Source organism: Typopeltis vanoorti, chromosome 20 (genome assembly GCF_054136105.1).
Source record: "Typopeltis vanoorti isolate ZY-2024b chromosome 20, IOZ_Tvanoo_1.0, whole genome shotgun sequence".
Classification (NCBI taxonomy): Eukaryota; Metazoa; Arthropoda; class Arachnida; order Uropygi; family Thelyphonidae; genus Typopeltis; species Typopeltis vanoorti.
The window spans coordinates 111,217,975-111,235,319 of record NC_143568.1 but is presented as its reverse complement, the minus strand read 5'-3'; the positions used below and the strand labels follow the sequence as shown (position 1 = coordinate 111,235,319).

The 17,345-nt window shown below is 34.7% G+C and overlaps 1 protein-coding gene across 4 annotated transcripts in view; it reads right to left on the bottom strand.

Moving 5' to 3' along the window:
- Positions 1 to 17,345, bottom strand: part of fal (SAM and HD domain containing deoxynucleoside triphosphate triphosphohydrolase falten) — a 188,816-nt gene that overhangs the window by 147,278 nt on the left and 24,193 nt on the right. The window contains exon 1 of one of the 4 annotated variants that reach the window (XM_090410338.1): positions 10,975 to 11,105. The exons of 2 other annotated variants lie outside the window; for them this stretch is intronic. In XM_090410338.1, the coding sequence (XP_090266464.1) occupies positions 10,975 to 11,010 (36 nt within the window). In that variant the 5' untranslated portion in view covers positions 11,011 to 11,105. Of the gene's footprint in view, positions 1 to 10,491; positions 10,602 to 10,974; positions 11,106 to 17,345 lie in introns of those variants that run through there. One more of the 4 variants, XM_090410339.1, reaches the window with a different exon arrangement.

The following is a 17,345-nucleotide window of genomic DNA, read 5'->3' as shown; positions in this document are numbered from 1 at the left end:
GGAGTGGAAAGAGGGTAAGATAGTACCATTGCATAAATGGCTCCAAGACAGAGGTAGCAAACTACAGACCAATTAATATATCGGGAGTGGTTGTTAAAGTATTGAAAAGTTGGTGAAAGGTAAAATACATTGGTGGATAGGAATGTGATACCTATAGCAGGCAGCATGGTTTTGTAGAGAAAAGGACTTGTCTTAGTAACTTAATCACATTTTATAATAGTGACAGGAATTGGATAAAGGTAATGGCTACACCATGTTACTGCTTGACTTATCATGGGATTACAAAAACTGGAAAGAATATGAAGCTAGTAGCATGGATAGGGGATGACTGATGGACAGACACTAGAGCAGTGTAAGGTGGAGTCTAGGAGAATGATAGTGACTAGCAGAGTACCTCAGGGTTTGGTATTAGGACCACTACTCTTTAATTTGTATATCAATGACACAGGGAAAGATCTAAGAGGAGAAATTCAGTTGTTTGCTGATGATGTAAAACTGGGGAGAGCAACAGTGGTAGCAAACTATATATAGGTGATGCAGATATCCTGCAGAATGATTTAAATAATTTGACAGTGTGGGCAAAGGATAATGATTGTCAATTTAATATTGCAAAATGTAAGGTTATGCACTTCTGGTTCAAAAGGTTGCATATGGTGTATCATATTGATGGTATGGTTTGCAGGAAATTTATGAGGCTAGGGACTTGGGAATAATGATGGACAAAGAGTTGAAGTTCAGAGAGTATATTGCACAAGTTGGAAAATAGTTCAAAGGATTACTTGGATGGTGATAAACAAGAATAATTGGAACATGGAATGTAAGAACTCTTCACCACAAAGGAGCATTGGAAATACTACTGCATGAATTAGATAACTACCGATAGGAAGTGATTGGACTCTGCAAAACCAGATGGACTGGAAAAGGAGAATTCCACCATGGACAGTACAAAATCTTAACTTCAGGCAGAGAGGACAACAAACACCAAGAAGGAGTAGCACTTATATTAAAAACAAACGCTCAAAACTCTTTATTCCTCCAATCCTATCTCACCTAGGATAATTAAAGCAAGATTTAAAACATCAATCGGATCACTAACTATGATTCAAGTATACTCACCAACTTCGACATCATCAGAAGAAGACATTGAGGAGTTCTATATAGATTTGCAAAAAGCAGTACAGCAGACATCAAGTCAAGATCTCCTAATTGTAATGGGGGACTTAAATGCAAAAGTAGGCAAAGACTGGGATACCTGCCAAGAGTAATCGGAAAGTTCGGGTATGGAAAAAGCAATGTACGTGCTGAAAGACTGCTAAACTTCTGCTCAAATAATAGACTAACAATAACCAACACTCTCTTTAAACATCCAGAACCCCAAAGAAAATGGACACATGGATATATCACCAGACCAAGAATATAACAGACTATATTATTGTAAACCAAAGATGGAAATCAAGTATCCTAAACTGCAGATCCTTCTCTGCAGATTGTGGATCAGACCATAAGCTAGTATTAGCAAACCTAAGAATAAAGTTAAAATCTGGAAGCAGTTTTAGAGTCAAAAGGAGACTGAATGTAAAAAAATTACAAGACAACAATATTCTAAGAAAATATCAACTAGAACTACATAAAAACTTGAAGGAACTACCAAAACAGAATATAAACATCGAAGAACATTGGTGCAAATTAAAGGAAATAATATTAAATTTGGCAATAAAAAACAATAGGTTACACAGAAAGAGAAAGTAAAAAGGATTGGATCTCGAATGAAGTAAAAAGGTTAAGTGATCAAAGGAAAAGCATGAAACTAAAATAGAACTATAACAGAAATGAATATAATAGATTAACAGGAGAAATTAGTAAACTAGTTAAAAGAGACAAGAATAACTGGTTAGAAGAAAAATGCAAAGTGGCAGAAAAGCTATCAAAAGAAAATAACCTTCACGGATTATATAAACAAATAGACCAAATTAATAAGACACAGACAACAAAAATTATAATGATCAAAAACAAAGAGGGACAACTAATTGAAAGTAAAACAAAAAGAATGGCCAGATGGGAATAATACTTCAAGGATTTATGTAATAAAAACAGCTCCCAGGATATTATAATTCCAGCCACTGATATGGAAGAGGAAACAAATATCTTTACCAAAGAAATAATAGCACATAGCATAAATAAACTTAAAACTATGACCAGGTAGTGATCAGATACACGCAGAATTCTTAAAAGCAGGAAAGGAACAACTTTTGGAACCATTAAAAACATTATTTGAAGGGATCTACAAAAACGAAGCAGCGCCTACTGATTGGACCAAATCAGTCATAACTCCTATATACAAAAAAAGGAGATAAAACAGAATGCAATAATTACAGAGGCATTAGCCTCCTCAGTATTCCAAGTAAGGTTTTAACAAAAGTATTCCAAAAACAAATTAAGCCATATATAAAACTGGCACTAGGAGAAGAACAAGCTGGTTTCACACCAGGGCAAAGCACAATTGATCAACTATTCACCTTAAGACAGCTAATAGAAAAGACACTAGAGTACAACCAAAGTTGCCACATAAATTTCATAGACTTTTATCAGGCATTTGATTCAATCCGTAGAAAAGAGCTATGGAAGAATTTGAAACTCCCAATAAAACCAGAAGAATAATAAAGAATCTGTATGAGAAATCTGAAAGTGCAGTATGAATGGAGGACACCTTAATCAACTGGTTCCACACAGAGAGCGGAGTAAGACAGGGATGCAATCTGTCACCAGACCTGTTCAATCTTACACTGGAAGAAGCAACCAATAAGGCCTTAAACAATGAAGACTCTGGAATCAAAATATATGGGAAAAATGTGACAAATTTAAAATTTGCAGACGATATTGCATTACATGCAAGCACAGAAGAAAATCTACGGCGAATTTCTGATAAAATAAAGGAGGAGGAGTGCATAAAATATGGATTAAACATAAATATAGACAAAACAAAAATTATGCAAATAGGAAAAAGAAGCACCAATCTGAAAATTGAAATTGATAGAAAGAATCTACAGCGGGTAGAAAACTTCACCTACCTTGGAGGAGTTATTGAGTACAATGGTGAAATTATAAAAGATATAAACAGACGAATCAGTCAAGTATCCCAAACTTTTGGACGACTTAATAAAATATGGAAGTCAATAGGCATCAAACAAGTAACAAAAGTAAGAATCTATGAAACAATGGTCCTCCCAATACTCCTCTATGGAAGTGAATGCTGGAATCTCAAAAAGGCTGAAGAGAAAAAATTATTAGTTACTGAAATGGGTTGGCTAAGAAGATTACTTGGAGTATCTCTGCTGGATCGACTAGAAATGAAGACATAAGGAAACGACTAAAACAAGAAATAACAATAATAGACAAAATCCAAGAAAGAAGCGCTGTGATGGTTTGCCCATGTGACCAGAATGGGAACAGAAAGACTACCATCTAAATTCCTGAATACAACAATGGAAGGTAAAAGATCAAAAGGACGGCCCAGAATTAGATGGATAGACAAAATAAAAGGGCGGTATAACCTTAACACCCTAACAGAGTAAATGCTGTTAGATCTGCCTGTCCAGAGGAGTTAGGTAGCAGCCCTACCACTGGACTTACCCAGCGACAGGTTAGTAACCTGCCCTGGGGAAATTCAAAATACTTTCAAGTTTCATGCAAAGAAAAGTCGGACGGACTGTCAGGGAAAAGACCACAACCCAGGAAACGGTAAACGAAATTGGAAAAAGGAACACATAATGAAGATTGCAACATGGAATGTGAGAAGCATTGCACACAAAGAAGAAGAACTTGATAAACAACTAAACCAAGCTAACATAAAGATATGTATAGTAACAGAAACAAAGAAAAAACAAAAAGGTACAAAAGAAACAAACAACTATATACAAATCTACAGTGGGGTAAAAAAAGAAGAAAGAGCAAAAGCAGGTATAATGATTATGGTACATAAATCCCTAAAGAACAATATTGTATATTACAACTATTTGAATGAAAGATTAATAGAAATTAGACTCAAGACATTAAGAGGCCATATAACAATAATTGGTGCATATGCACCAGAAGAGGGAAAAGAAGAAGACAGTAATATATTTTATAAAGAATTACAGAATGCCATAGATAAAACAAACAAAACTGACTATTTACTGCTAGCAGGAGATTTAAATGCCAGAATAGGAAACAAAAAATACAAAACAAACATAGGTAAATTTGGCGAAGATACATGTAATCAAAATGGTCGCAGATTGCGCAATTTTGTCATTTATAATAATATGAGAATAATGAATTCAATGTTTAAACACAAGGAAATACATAAATATACTTGGTCAGCCAGAGGATACAAATCAGTAATTGACTATGTTATCACAAATTTTAAATTAGCGGAGTTAATTTTAGACGTAAGAGCATATCGAGGCTTTGAATTAAACTCTGATCATTATACGGTATCAGCAAAAATTCGTTTTAAACCAAAGTGGCTAAAAACACATAGAATTGAAAATTCTTACCAGCCGAGCTACAAAATTTCTTCATTACAGGATCCTCAAGTTAGACTACAATATCAAAAATGCACAAACTTAAAAACAGAAACCACACATGAATCAAGTGATGTAGAAGATGAATGAGAAAATTTGAAACAAATTCTCACAAAAGCAGCAACAGAAACCTTAGGAATAAAGCACAAATGGATTAGAAAAAGAGGACTACGAGACTGGAACAAAAAAATAGAAAATATAATAAAAACCAAAAAGGACAGTTACCAGAAATGGCTAAATTCCAAAACAATAGAAGCAGAAATAGAGTATAAAAGAAATAGTGCAATTGCAAAACGAGAAGTAAGGAAAAAACATAGAGAAAGATGGAACAATTTCGTAAAAGAACTAGAAAAGGATTTATTTAAGCCACAACCCAAAACCTATAAAGTAATAAAATACATGAATAAAGAAATAAAAGAAATGATAAAAATACAAACAATAGATTTAGAAAAATGGGTGACCTATTTCCAAAATCTCTAGACAGATGAGAACAATGAATTAAAATTTTATAAGACAAAGAATGACCTAATAGAAAATATCACAATGTTAGAACTGAAAAATATAATAAAGAAGATGAATAATAGGAAAACGCCAGGAGAAGACAATATAAATATAGAACTATACAAAAATGCAGGTGAAAAATTTAATGAAAGACTTTTGAAATTTTTTAATATGGTTTGGATGTCCGGAAAAACTCCTAACTCTTGGAAAAAAAGCACTGGTCATCCCAATCTATAAAAAAGGAAATAAAGACAATTGCAATAATTATAGGGGAATTAGCCTGCTGAATACAGGATATAAAATATATGCAGGAATATTAAAAGAGAAACTAAGCAGCATTGTAGAAAACAAATTACTAGAAGAACAAAATGGCTTCCGAAAAGGCCGATCCTGCATAGATCCAATTTTTACTTTAAAATTATTAATAGAAAAGAGAAGAGAATTTCAAAAAGAAACACATGTGGCGTTTATTGATTATGAAAAAGCATTTGACAAAATTAGTCGACAAAAATTGTTTAAAATATTAACCAATTTAAACATACCAAACCAACTTTTACAATCTATTCAAGAAATATATACAGGAAATAAAATAGCAGTTAAATTAGAACACACCTCAGAATGGAAAGAGATATCAAGAGGAGTACGACAAGGATGTACGCTCTCACCTCTGCTTTTCAATATATATATAAATGAAATATTAACAATCTGGAAACAGCATAACCCATTTGGTATACAAATGACCCCGCAAATGAAGATAGATACACTACTATTTGCAGATGATCAAATAGTATTAGCTACATCAGAAGATGACTTACAGAGATCATTAAAATCATTAAATGATATCTCAAAGCAATATAATATGACAATATCCAAAGAAAAAACAAAAATAATGGCATTCAAAGGAGAAAACCCAATAAGAAGTAAAATAGTGATAGATAATACAATACTAGAACAAGTAAACACTTTCAGATACTTGGGATGTGATCTATCATACGAAGAAGAAAAAGACATAGACACTAAAATATCAAACTTTGTCAAAGTAAATGGCATAATAAATAGTATATTTAAGCCATCCCTGGTACAAAAACACACTAGAATCAGACTATATAATGTCTTGTCAAAACCAACTCTACTATACGGAAGTGAAACATGGACCATGAAAAGGAAAGATGAAAAACGAATTCAAACAGCAGAAATGAAGTTCCTCAGAAAAACAGCTGGATATACCAAGTGGGACCACAAAACAAATGAAGAAATCTTACAATCACTAAAAATCAAACCAATTAATTACTACATAAGACAGTATAAACAAAAATGGCTAGAACATTTAAATAGAATGGACAACAGCAGACTACCAAAAATATTATGCAGATACAAAATAAGTGGAAAAAGAAGAATCGGAAGACCAAGAAAGAGATGGCATGAGAGCGGAACAGGCCACATGGCCTATATTCCATGATAGGAAGAAGAAGAAGAAGAAGACAAAATAAAAGAGGACCTGAAAACCAAATCACAACAAGCGACACCAAACTGGACAGAATTGTTCGGACTCTCCCAGGACAGACAGAAGTGGAAAGAGTTCCTTCAGCCTCATCATCATCATCATCCACATAGATGAGAGGAGAAGAAGAAGAAGAAAAACACACTAACAAATAAAAATAGGGAAGTTATTATCCCTCTTTATAAGGCTATGATTGAGCACATCTTGGCTACTGCACACAGATTTGGTCACCTGGGTTTCTTGGGACGAGGAGGTGGTAGAGAGGATTCAGAGACAAGTCACCAAGTGACAGGTCTGTGGAATACTCCCTAGAGAACAGGTTGAAGGTTTGTGGGTTACAAAATTTAGCTGGTCGGTGAAAAAGAGGGGACATGATAGAAACTTTTAAGATATTAAAGGGGTTTATAAAACCCCTTTAATATCTTAAAAGTTTTTTAAGTGAAATATTTCAATATATGACAAACAGTCAGAACTAGGGGCCATCTGTGGACGTTATATAAGAGTGTGGTTAGTAGGGCTGTGTGGGCCAGATTTTTTGTGTGGAGAGTGGTGACTGAATGGAATACATTGCCAGAATTGGTTGTGAGTTCCCTGACAGTGAATGGTTTCAAGGAAAGGTATGATAGGATTTGTGTGTGTGATGGTTGATTTGGGTCTCCTGTGATTAGTCTCTGGACTCCATGGAGATACTGTAAAATAATAATAACTACTGGACTGAAAAACCAATAGAAATTAGACTCGAAACATTAAGAGGTCACATAAATAACAATAGTCGGGGCATATGCACCAGAAGACAGACAGTAAAACTTTTGCAAAGAACTGCAAAAGTCACTGATAAGAAAAATACAAGACTCTTTATTACTAGCAGAGGATTTAAATGATAGAATAGGAAACAGGCAAAACAAATCAAAATGTAACACAAACTGCAAGATTTTGTGATTTATAATAATATCAGAATAATGAACTTGGTTTTTCATTATTCATTGAACATTAAGCTATACATAAATACACATGATGCCAGAGGATGTAAGTCAGTTATTGACTACATTATCACAAATTTTAAATTAGCTGAGTTATTCCTAGATGTGAGAGTATATCGAGACTTTGAATTAAACTCTAATCATTATATGGTATTGGCAAAATTTTGATTTAAACCAAAATGGCTAAAAATAAATAAAGTGGAAAATAACTATCAACTGAGTTACAAAATTTCTTCATTGCAAGATCCCCATACTGGGCAACAATATCAGAAATGCAATGATTTAAAATCAGAAACCATACATGAAACAAATGAACACAGAAGAGAAATGGGAAAATCTGAAACAAATCCTGAGAAAAGTAGCAACAGAAGGCTTAGGAATAAAGAGTAAATGAATTAAGGAAAAAATAAAAAAAAAAAATAGAAATAGAAAAAAATACAACAAAAAGATAATGAAAACAAAACAAAAAAAAAAAGTTACCAGAAATAGCAAAACTCCAAGACAAAAGAAAAGTGCAAATGCAAAAAGAGAAGGAAGGAATAAACAGAGATGGAAATTTTATAGCAGAATTAAAAAAGGATATATCTAAGCCACAACCAATAATCTATAAAATAATAAAATACATGAATAAGAAATAAAAGAAAAGGTAAAAATACAATGAGATTTAGAAAAATGGGTAACTTATCTTCAAAATCTCTGAACTGACGATAATAAAGAAATAAAATTTTATACAATAAAGAATGATCTAACAGAAAATATTAGGATGTCAGAACTAAAAAATATCATAAATAAGATGAAAAATAGGAATACCAGGAGAAGACAATATAAACATGGAAATATACAAAAATGCAGGTGAACATTTAATGAAAGACTTCTGAAATTCTTTAACGTGGTCTGGATTTCTACAAAAACCTCCAAACTCTTGGAAAAAAGCAGTGGTTATCCCAATTTATAAAAAAGGAAATAAAGATGACTGCAATAACTTTACAGGAACTACTCTGCTAAATACAGAGTACAAAATATATGCAGGAATATTAAAAGATAAACTAAACAGTATTGTAGAGCACAAACTACTACAACAACAAGAATGGATTCCGAAAAGGACAATCTCGCATGGACTCAATTTTCAATATAAAAAAATTAATCGAAAAGAGAATTTCTAAGAAACACGTCTTTGATAAAATTAATAGCAAATAGACAAAAGGCTACTTCATAATCAATATTTAAAATATTAATCAATCTCAATATACCAAACCAGTTCTTACAGTCTATTCAAGAAATATATACAGGAAATAAAACAGCAATCAAATTAGAACAAATATCAGAATGGGGAGACATATCAAGAGTATGGCAAGGAGGCACCCTATCATGTCTACTTTTTAATATATATATAAAATTATCTGGAAACAGCATAATCCATTTGGTATACAAATAAATCCACATATAAAGATAGATACACTATTTGCAGATAATCGAATTGTATTAGCTACATCAGAAGATGATCAGTAAAATCATTAAATGAAATTTCAGAACAATATAATATGAGAATGTTATTATTATTATTATCATCATCATCTGACTTCTATGGAGTCAGAAACTCATCATGGGAGGTACAGACTATTGCACACAATGCTCATCCAACTGTGCCTTAAACTGATTCAATGTGTGTCTACATTCACAACACATTCAGACAATGCAAAGATAATTCAAACTATCCATGCAAAGAACCTGCTCCTCACTCCTCTTACTAATGACTAAAAAAGTTTTCGTAACATCACTTTACCAATATTTGCAGCCTCAATAGTAATATAAATGATACGCACCACCACTTACAGTCATCTAAACCAGACCTGTTATTGTTATTCCTAACTTAATGGTTAGGATCTAAGATCTACCTGAATTGTCCAAACTAGATTTTACACAATTCCTCATAAGGATGGCACATATGCATTTATCACAACTGACATCCCATGTCAGAGAATGCTAAATCTTGAATAGTAAATCCTACCCTCCCGCACCCCCATCTGATCTGCTCTATCTCAAAATTTCCTTACCAAACGTTGAATTAATTTGCTATCCCTACTTGCTTCCCAATTCTGAATTCCTCAGATGAAGGGAAAAAAACCTGCTATTCCATACGAGATCAAGTAATTTGCCTTCAGGTGAAGAAGTTTATATAAAGATTCCTTGTCACAATGAGAATGAACCCTAGATGTTTTCTAAATCAAAAGTACATCCCATCATTCTTCCAACTGAAATTTTCCAATTTTAACTGCATAAATCTATATATTTAATTCTTTCTCTAACTGTTTTATCATATCTCTTCTTTTTATATGGAGATACACATATAATAATAATATTTCTGATTTATTCCATCATTTTCCATTACCATTCTCTGTTAGATTTATTTTATTGTCTTTTTTATTAATTTATACAAACATTTTATATTTTATACAAACATCCCATTTTATATATACAAAATGGAATGTTTGTATAAATTAATTTGTATAAATAAATGTATTAATTTATACAAGCATTTTATATTTTATACAAACATCCCATTTTATATATATAAAATGGAATGTTTGCATAAATTAATAAAAAAGACAATAAAATAAATCTAACAGAGAATGGTAATGGAAAAAAATCAGAAATATTATTATTATATGTGTATCTCCATATATAAAGAAGAGATATGATAAAACAGTTAGAGAAAGAATTAAATATATAGATTTATGCAGTTAAAATATATATATATATATATATATATATATATATATATATATATATATATATATATATATATATGTATTCAATAATGTATTTCTTTGTCTATAGTTCATATAGAGCAAAGCAACTAGCCTGCTGGGGTGAAACTTCCCAATCTGTAATTAAACTGAATCAAAAATTATATAAATGATAGCGCTGGTGCACTTTGTTTTGCACTTACATGGTGCTTATTTTCTTCTCTGCAACAACAAAGTTCTCCAGTGTCACTTGTTAAATGATTAGGAACTCATTTGTTCTTCCCCTTTCTTTTGCTCTTTCAAGGAAAAGTTTCGGGATTTCCTATTATTAAATGCTTCAGCAGCGCAATAAAAAAAAAAAAAAAAAAAAAAAAAAAAAAAAAAAAAAAAAAAAGTTGAGTTTGGTACCCACGCAATCACTAAATGAAGAGTGACGCCTTCGTGGTACGTGTGGTCTCCGAGTTATTAGTCAAGGTTCACGAATGTAGAAAAAAGAAACTAGTATTCACACACATTCATAAACATTACTCATACAAATTTATCTATTATGAGCTTTGTTTGGAAATACCACAATCGGCAAGCATGTGCTATTGTATAAAGGTCAGTAAGTATAAGTGCTGATAAGAAAAATAAATTTAAGCCTCGTAATAAATTACAGATATTATACATCCAGCTATCGAAATTACCTCTTTTTCTTTCTCGAGACTGTCCAATGAACACATTTTAATGCTACTGGGTAATTGAAATTGTAATACAAAATTACTCTACAACACGCACGCAAGGGGTTTTTGATTTCGAATATGTAGTGAACACATGCATGGCGTTTAGTTTCTATTTGCGTTTATGTTTGCGGTTTCGTTTTCTCTAAATAGCATGTCAGTAAGAGAAAGCAAAAGGAAATCAGATCAACGTCTTAGCTTTGATTCCAAAAATGGACAAATATTCCATAATAAAAAAAATTAAAAAAAAAACAAATTGCATCGATAATATTATATGAAACATTAAAATATAATAATTAATAATATTAACTGCACAATCGTTAACACAAAAGATTAAGGTATTACGATCTATGACATAATGACTTAGTAGTCTGCTTCTAGTATACCACCTGCAGTTTCAGATAATTGTCAAGAAGTATGATTTATCTTTACTGATAAAATATCTAAAAGTGTATATATATTTAAAAAATAAGCAAGTATGTCATGCTTGTCGGTAAATTTGTGACATTAATCATTTTGAATACCAGCAATTTAAGTGCTACTCACTTTTTTAGATTACTATTCAATAATTATTATACATAAGCATCTCCAAGGAATCTTCGAGAGACTCATAAAATATTTAAATTACTGAGTAAGCATTTTACATGGATGTACCATCTTGGTGTTGACGTTCTAATACCAGATGTAACACTGACTAATGGTAGAACAGATTGAAGCAATGGAGCCTCCATTATAGAAATGCTTAAAATATTGCAGAACCTCAATACTAACCCAGCCATGGGATTGGACAGCATATCGACCCATGTATCACGAAAATGTGCAAAGGAGTTATCAACTCCTCTGACCAAGCTGTCTAATTTAAGCTTAGTACTGGGAAGGTGTTGATGGAGGCAAGGAGACAAAATATAATCCCGTTTCATAAAGGTGGTTTCAAGTGGGAAATAGCAAATAGGGCAATCGGCATCTCAGGAATGCTGATTAAGGTGGTGGAGAAATTGGCGGAAGTCAAAATTCAAGATTACATGGATAGAAATATTATACTCTATAAGTGGCAACATGATTTTGTTAAGGTTTTTCCTTAGTAATTTGTTTACTTTTTATAATCAAGTGACAATAGAATTGGTTAAGAGAAATGGCTACTGAGTGATATTGCTAAACTTCGAAAAAGCATTTGACACGATTCTGCATACAACTCGATTGCACAAATTGGAGGAAATGGGGATGGATGTGAATCTGGTGATTTAGATTAGAGAGTAACTGATGAACAAATATTAAAGAGGTGGCTTATGAAGGAATTGAGTCCAGGAGAGGGAAGTGCCCAGTGGCCTACCACAGGGATCAGTACTTGTTCCTCTATTGTTTAATCTGAATATCAGTGATATAGGAAATATTTTGACATGCAATATTCAGTTGTTTGCTTATGACGCTAAACTTGGAAGACCAGTTTAGCGACCAGTAATGGTAAATGAAAGTAATACAGAGATACTGCAGGAAGACTCAAACAGACTAGCAGTATGGACAAAGGTATGGTTGCCAGTTTAATGTGGCCAAGTGTAAAGTAACAGAAACTGGTGAGGCCAGGTACTTGGGCATGATTGTGGACAGAGAGTTGAAGTTCAGAGGGCACATTGTGAAAGTAACGAAAGTAGTACATCAGATTACATAGTTGTTAAATAACACACTAACAAGCGGGGATAGAGAGGTTATTTTCCCCTATATAGGGTTTTAATAAGGCCACATTTGGACCACTGAACATAGATCTGGACTCGTGGATTTCGTGGTGATGAAGTTGTGGAGAGGATCCAGAGACAAGTGACAAGGGTAGTGGCAGGTCTGTGGAAAACTCCCTATGAGAATGGATTGATGGTCTGTATGGTTCAAAAATTAGCTGAGAGGAGAAAAATAGAAGACATTATAGAAGCAGTAAGCTATTAAAGAGGTTTTATGGGATTGGCACTGATGAGTTTTTTGTTTTTTTTTTGGTACATTGCAAGAAGGGAAATAACAAAGAGTCACCAGTAGAAGTTGTATAAGTGTGGGTAGCAAGGTAATTAAGAGTATAGTTTTTGCCTGGAGGGTGGTGAATGGGTGGAATGGGCTTCCAGAGGTTGTTGTGAGTGCTTCATAAGTGTGAATAATGGATCTCCCATGATGAGGCTTCTGCCTCCATGGAGATCCATTAAAAGGCCTCGCCTGCTCCCTTACAGGGAGCAGGCGAGGCCTTTTAACTCTATCTAGCAGCTTTTGGAGACTGAGTGACCAGCTTAATCTCCACCAGCAGCCAATCAAAGATAGCTGGCCCAAGTCACTAATTATGTGCAGCAACTAATGAAGAGACGGGCAAACAAATGCTGCCATTTGGAGGTGGCTAAAGGTGTAGAATTTTCAATTAAGACAGGGTACATGTGGAATTATTGGGCGGGAAAGTATGACAAGCTTAGGAGTTTGATTGGTTCAGTGCCATGGCATGTACAACTGCAAGGACTAGAAGTTGATAGTGCATGGGAGGTAGTTAAGAAGTGCTTGCATGAAGCAATGGCTGACTGTATACCTAGAGTCCGAATAATAAATCAAGTAGGGGTTAAATGGATGAATAACACCATTAAGCTTGAGTTGCAAAAAAAGAAACAACTATGGAGGGAATTTAAGGAGAAGGGTGACCGGCAGGCACATGAACGGTATAAAGCGCAGGCCAGAAGGGTGACGAATGTGGTAAGAAAAGCAAAAAAGGATTACGAAAGAACATTGGCCAAGCAGGCTAAAGAGAATCCTAAACAGTTTTTTAGATATGTAGCAAGTAAAAGGAAAAATGTACATAGCAGATTGATTTTAAAGAATGCCGATGGTAGGGAGGTAACTGAATCAGTTGAGATAGTTGAGTTACTGAGTGAGCACTTTGCAAAAGTATATCATCCAGGTGGTGACATTGCAGAAACGAATAAACCAGTAGATTATACGGGAATTGTGGTTAATGAAGTGGAGGTGAGTAGTCTATTGCATAACCTCAATGTCAATACATCTGTGGGATTGGATGGTATACCAGCTCTTGTTGTACGAGAAGCAGCTAAAGAATTGTCAGTACCCTTGACCATTTTGTTTAATTTGAGTCTCGGGTCTGGGTTAGTCCCGAGCGGGTGGAAAGAGGGGAAAATAGTTCTACTGCATAAAGGTGGTTCCAAGACTGCTGTTGTAAATTACCGACCCATTAGCATATCAGGAATCATTGTCAAGGTCTTAGAGAAAATAGTCAAAAGGAAAATACAAGATTGGATTGAAGAAAATGGGATACTGTATCGGGGACAGCATGGTTTTGTGAAGGGTAGGTCATGCCTCAGTAACTTGCTCACGTATTATAACACAGTGACGGCTGAACTGGATAAGGGTAATGGGTTTACGGTGATTCTACTGGACCTTGCCAAGGCCTTTGACAGGATTCTACATGGAATTCTAATCAGTAAATTGCAGCATATGGGAATGGACATAGGGTGGGTGAGATGGATAGGAGGGTGGTTGACGGAGAGATATCAGAGAGTGGTTTACTCGGGAGTAGAGTCCACAAGACGGCCTGTGACTAGTGGTGTGCCACAAGGATCTGTTCTTGGACCACTGCTGTTTAATTTGTTCATAAATGATATAGGAAATGATCTGAGAGGAACAGTTCATTTGTTTGCGGATGATGCGAAGTTGGGTAGGGCTATAGTGAATGCAGATGACGTCAAAATTTTGCAGGATGATTTGGATAGATTGGAGGTCTGGGCTAAGGAGAATGGATGTCAGTTTAATGTGGCAAAATGTAAGGTTATGCATTTTGGGGTGAAAAGATTGGCGGCAGTTTACTGCATTGGTGGAATCCTGCTCCAGGAAATTGATGAGGCACGAGATTTAGGAGTGTTGGTGGATAAGGAATTGAAATTTAGGGGACACATTGCAAAAGTGACCAAAACAGCTCATCAAATCACTTGGTTGCTGAAGAATACGTTGACAAGCAGAGACAAGCAGGTTATTGTTCCTCTCTATCGAGCCTTGATAAGACCCCATCTAGACTACTGTGCTCAGATTTGGTCACCTAGGTTTCTTCTTGATGGGGAGGATGTGGAGAGGATCCAGAGGCGAGTGACCAAGATGATAGCAGGTCTGTGGAATGAACCGTATGAGAACAGGTTGAGGATTTGTGGGTTGCAAAAATTGGTTGATAGGCGGAGGAGGGGAGATATGATTGAGAGATTCAAATTACTGAAGGGTTTCTATAAAATTAATTCAGAAGATATTTTTGAGAACAGGGCTGGTTGTGGGAGGACTAGGGGACATCCATGGAAACTGGGCAAAAGTGTGGTTAGCAGGGGGTGTTAGAGCTGGGTTCTTTACTTTTAGAGTAGTGAATGAGTGGAATGCGCTCCCTGAGTCTGTAGTGGATGCTGTGACAGTGAATGAGTTTAAGGCGAGGTATGATAGATACTGTATGAATGTCAGATAGTTGTGATGAATATGATTTGGGGCCTCCCTCGATGAGTCTAATGACTCCCTGGAGTTGCCCGTAATAATAATAATAATAATAATAATTTCTTGGTGCCAAACCCTAACAGGATATGTTGCTGTCTGCAATAATGTGGATTCTACCGTCGATTTTCTTGTATTTCGGGGAGAAAAAACCTTTCTGCCATGCCAGAGATTAACTCAGGAACCAGTCGAGGATAGGCTTAGCAAAAGTTCCTGTAGCTAGTGACTAGACTTGAACTGAAGTCTATGTTCGTGTAACATTGTGCAGAGGATGCAAGTGTCACGTCCACTGAGCTACACAGGTTTAAAATAATAATAATATATTTACTTTCATTTATATTCCTATTCAATAATTATTATACATAGACATCTCTAATGGATTCATCGAGGGAGAGCCCTTAAACGTTCAATTAATAAGAATAATAGTGATGATAAGAAGGCCTGCGTAGCTCAGTGGAAGTGACGCTTGCATCCTCTGTGCTAGGCCGCCCGAAGATACTCATAAGTTCGAGTCTAGTCGTCGACTGGAGGAACTTTTTCTAAGCCTTGCTTCGACTGGTTCCGAGTTAGTCGATCTCTGGCACGGGCAAGCAGGTTTTTCTCCCGGAAACCCAAGTTTTTAATCTTGTAATAAACTCAAGAACATCGACCGTAGAACTCACATTAATTCAGACAGTAACATATACTTGCTTGTTCGTCTCTTCATCAGTGCGCCTATAATTAGTGATAGATATGGGCCAGCTATCTCTGATTGGCTATTGGTGAAGACTGAACTGCCTGCTCAGTCTCCTGAACCTAGATAGGGTTTAAAGGCCTCACATGTGTCCTATAAGGGAATAAAAGGCGTTAGCTTATTATTGATGATAATAATAAGAGTGGGATAATATTTTTATGAATTTTACAAGGAATTTTCCATTTTAAATATAAAAAAGCTTTGAGCACATTAAAGCTTGCACGTAGCTATAGTAAGTGGAAGGAAAAATCATAGAAAGGAAAAACCATAAAAATCCTCTACTGCATTTTATTTACCAAAGGAAACAAGTGAAGTTCCTTTAGTCCTAACTCTTGAAGAGAGATAGGAAGCCAGGCTCCATCCTTCAGCCTTCACTGATGGTGAGCTCAAGCGATCAATGAAACAAGGCTTTCTGCAAAAAGAGTACAAAAAACAACTGCCGCCATCTCGTGGTTCTAAACTCTTTATTCATACTATCATATCTCTAATATGAAAATTCTGTAAATTATCTGTATCGTCTTTCCCCTTCTTTCTTTTATTCTTGCTCCTTTCCCAATGCTATCAGAGTATTCGAGGGCTAGGAGTGAATCTTTCTTATTTCGCTATTTCATTTCGTCTAATGGGCTGGTCCAACACCCAGAGACAGCAGACTTGTCATTGGACACCTTATGCTTTAGCTTGTAACGAATTAGCAATTATTTTCATTACTTTCAAGTATCAAAGAAATAATACAAGGGCAGCTCAAAATGAAAATGACCCTCGACCAGCTAAAGGTACTGATTGCAAAAAGATTATCACTCATTTTGCAACCTGTAATGTAAGAAGTTTATTCTACAAAGAAACCAAATAGATGAAAGTCTACATCAAAGAAAAATCAAAATAGCAGTATTGACTGAAACAAAAAAGAAAAATCAAGGAACCAAAGAACATGACAACTATTTACATTCTATACAGGAGTATCAATCATGATTCACAAAATCCTTTAACGACAATATCAATAACTATAAATATTGGAACGAAAGTATATTACAACTTAGATTGAAAATTAATAGAGGATATCTGACAGTTCTTGGATTATACGCTCCAAAGGAGAGGAGAGAAGAGTAAA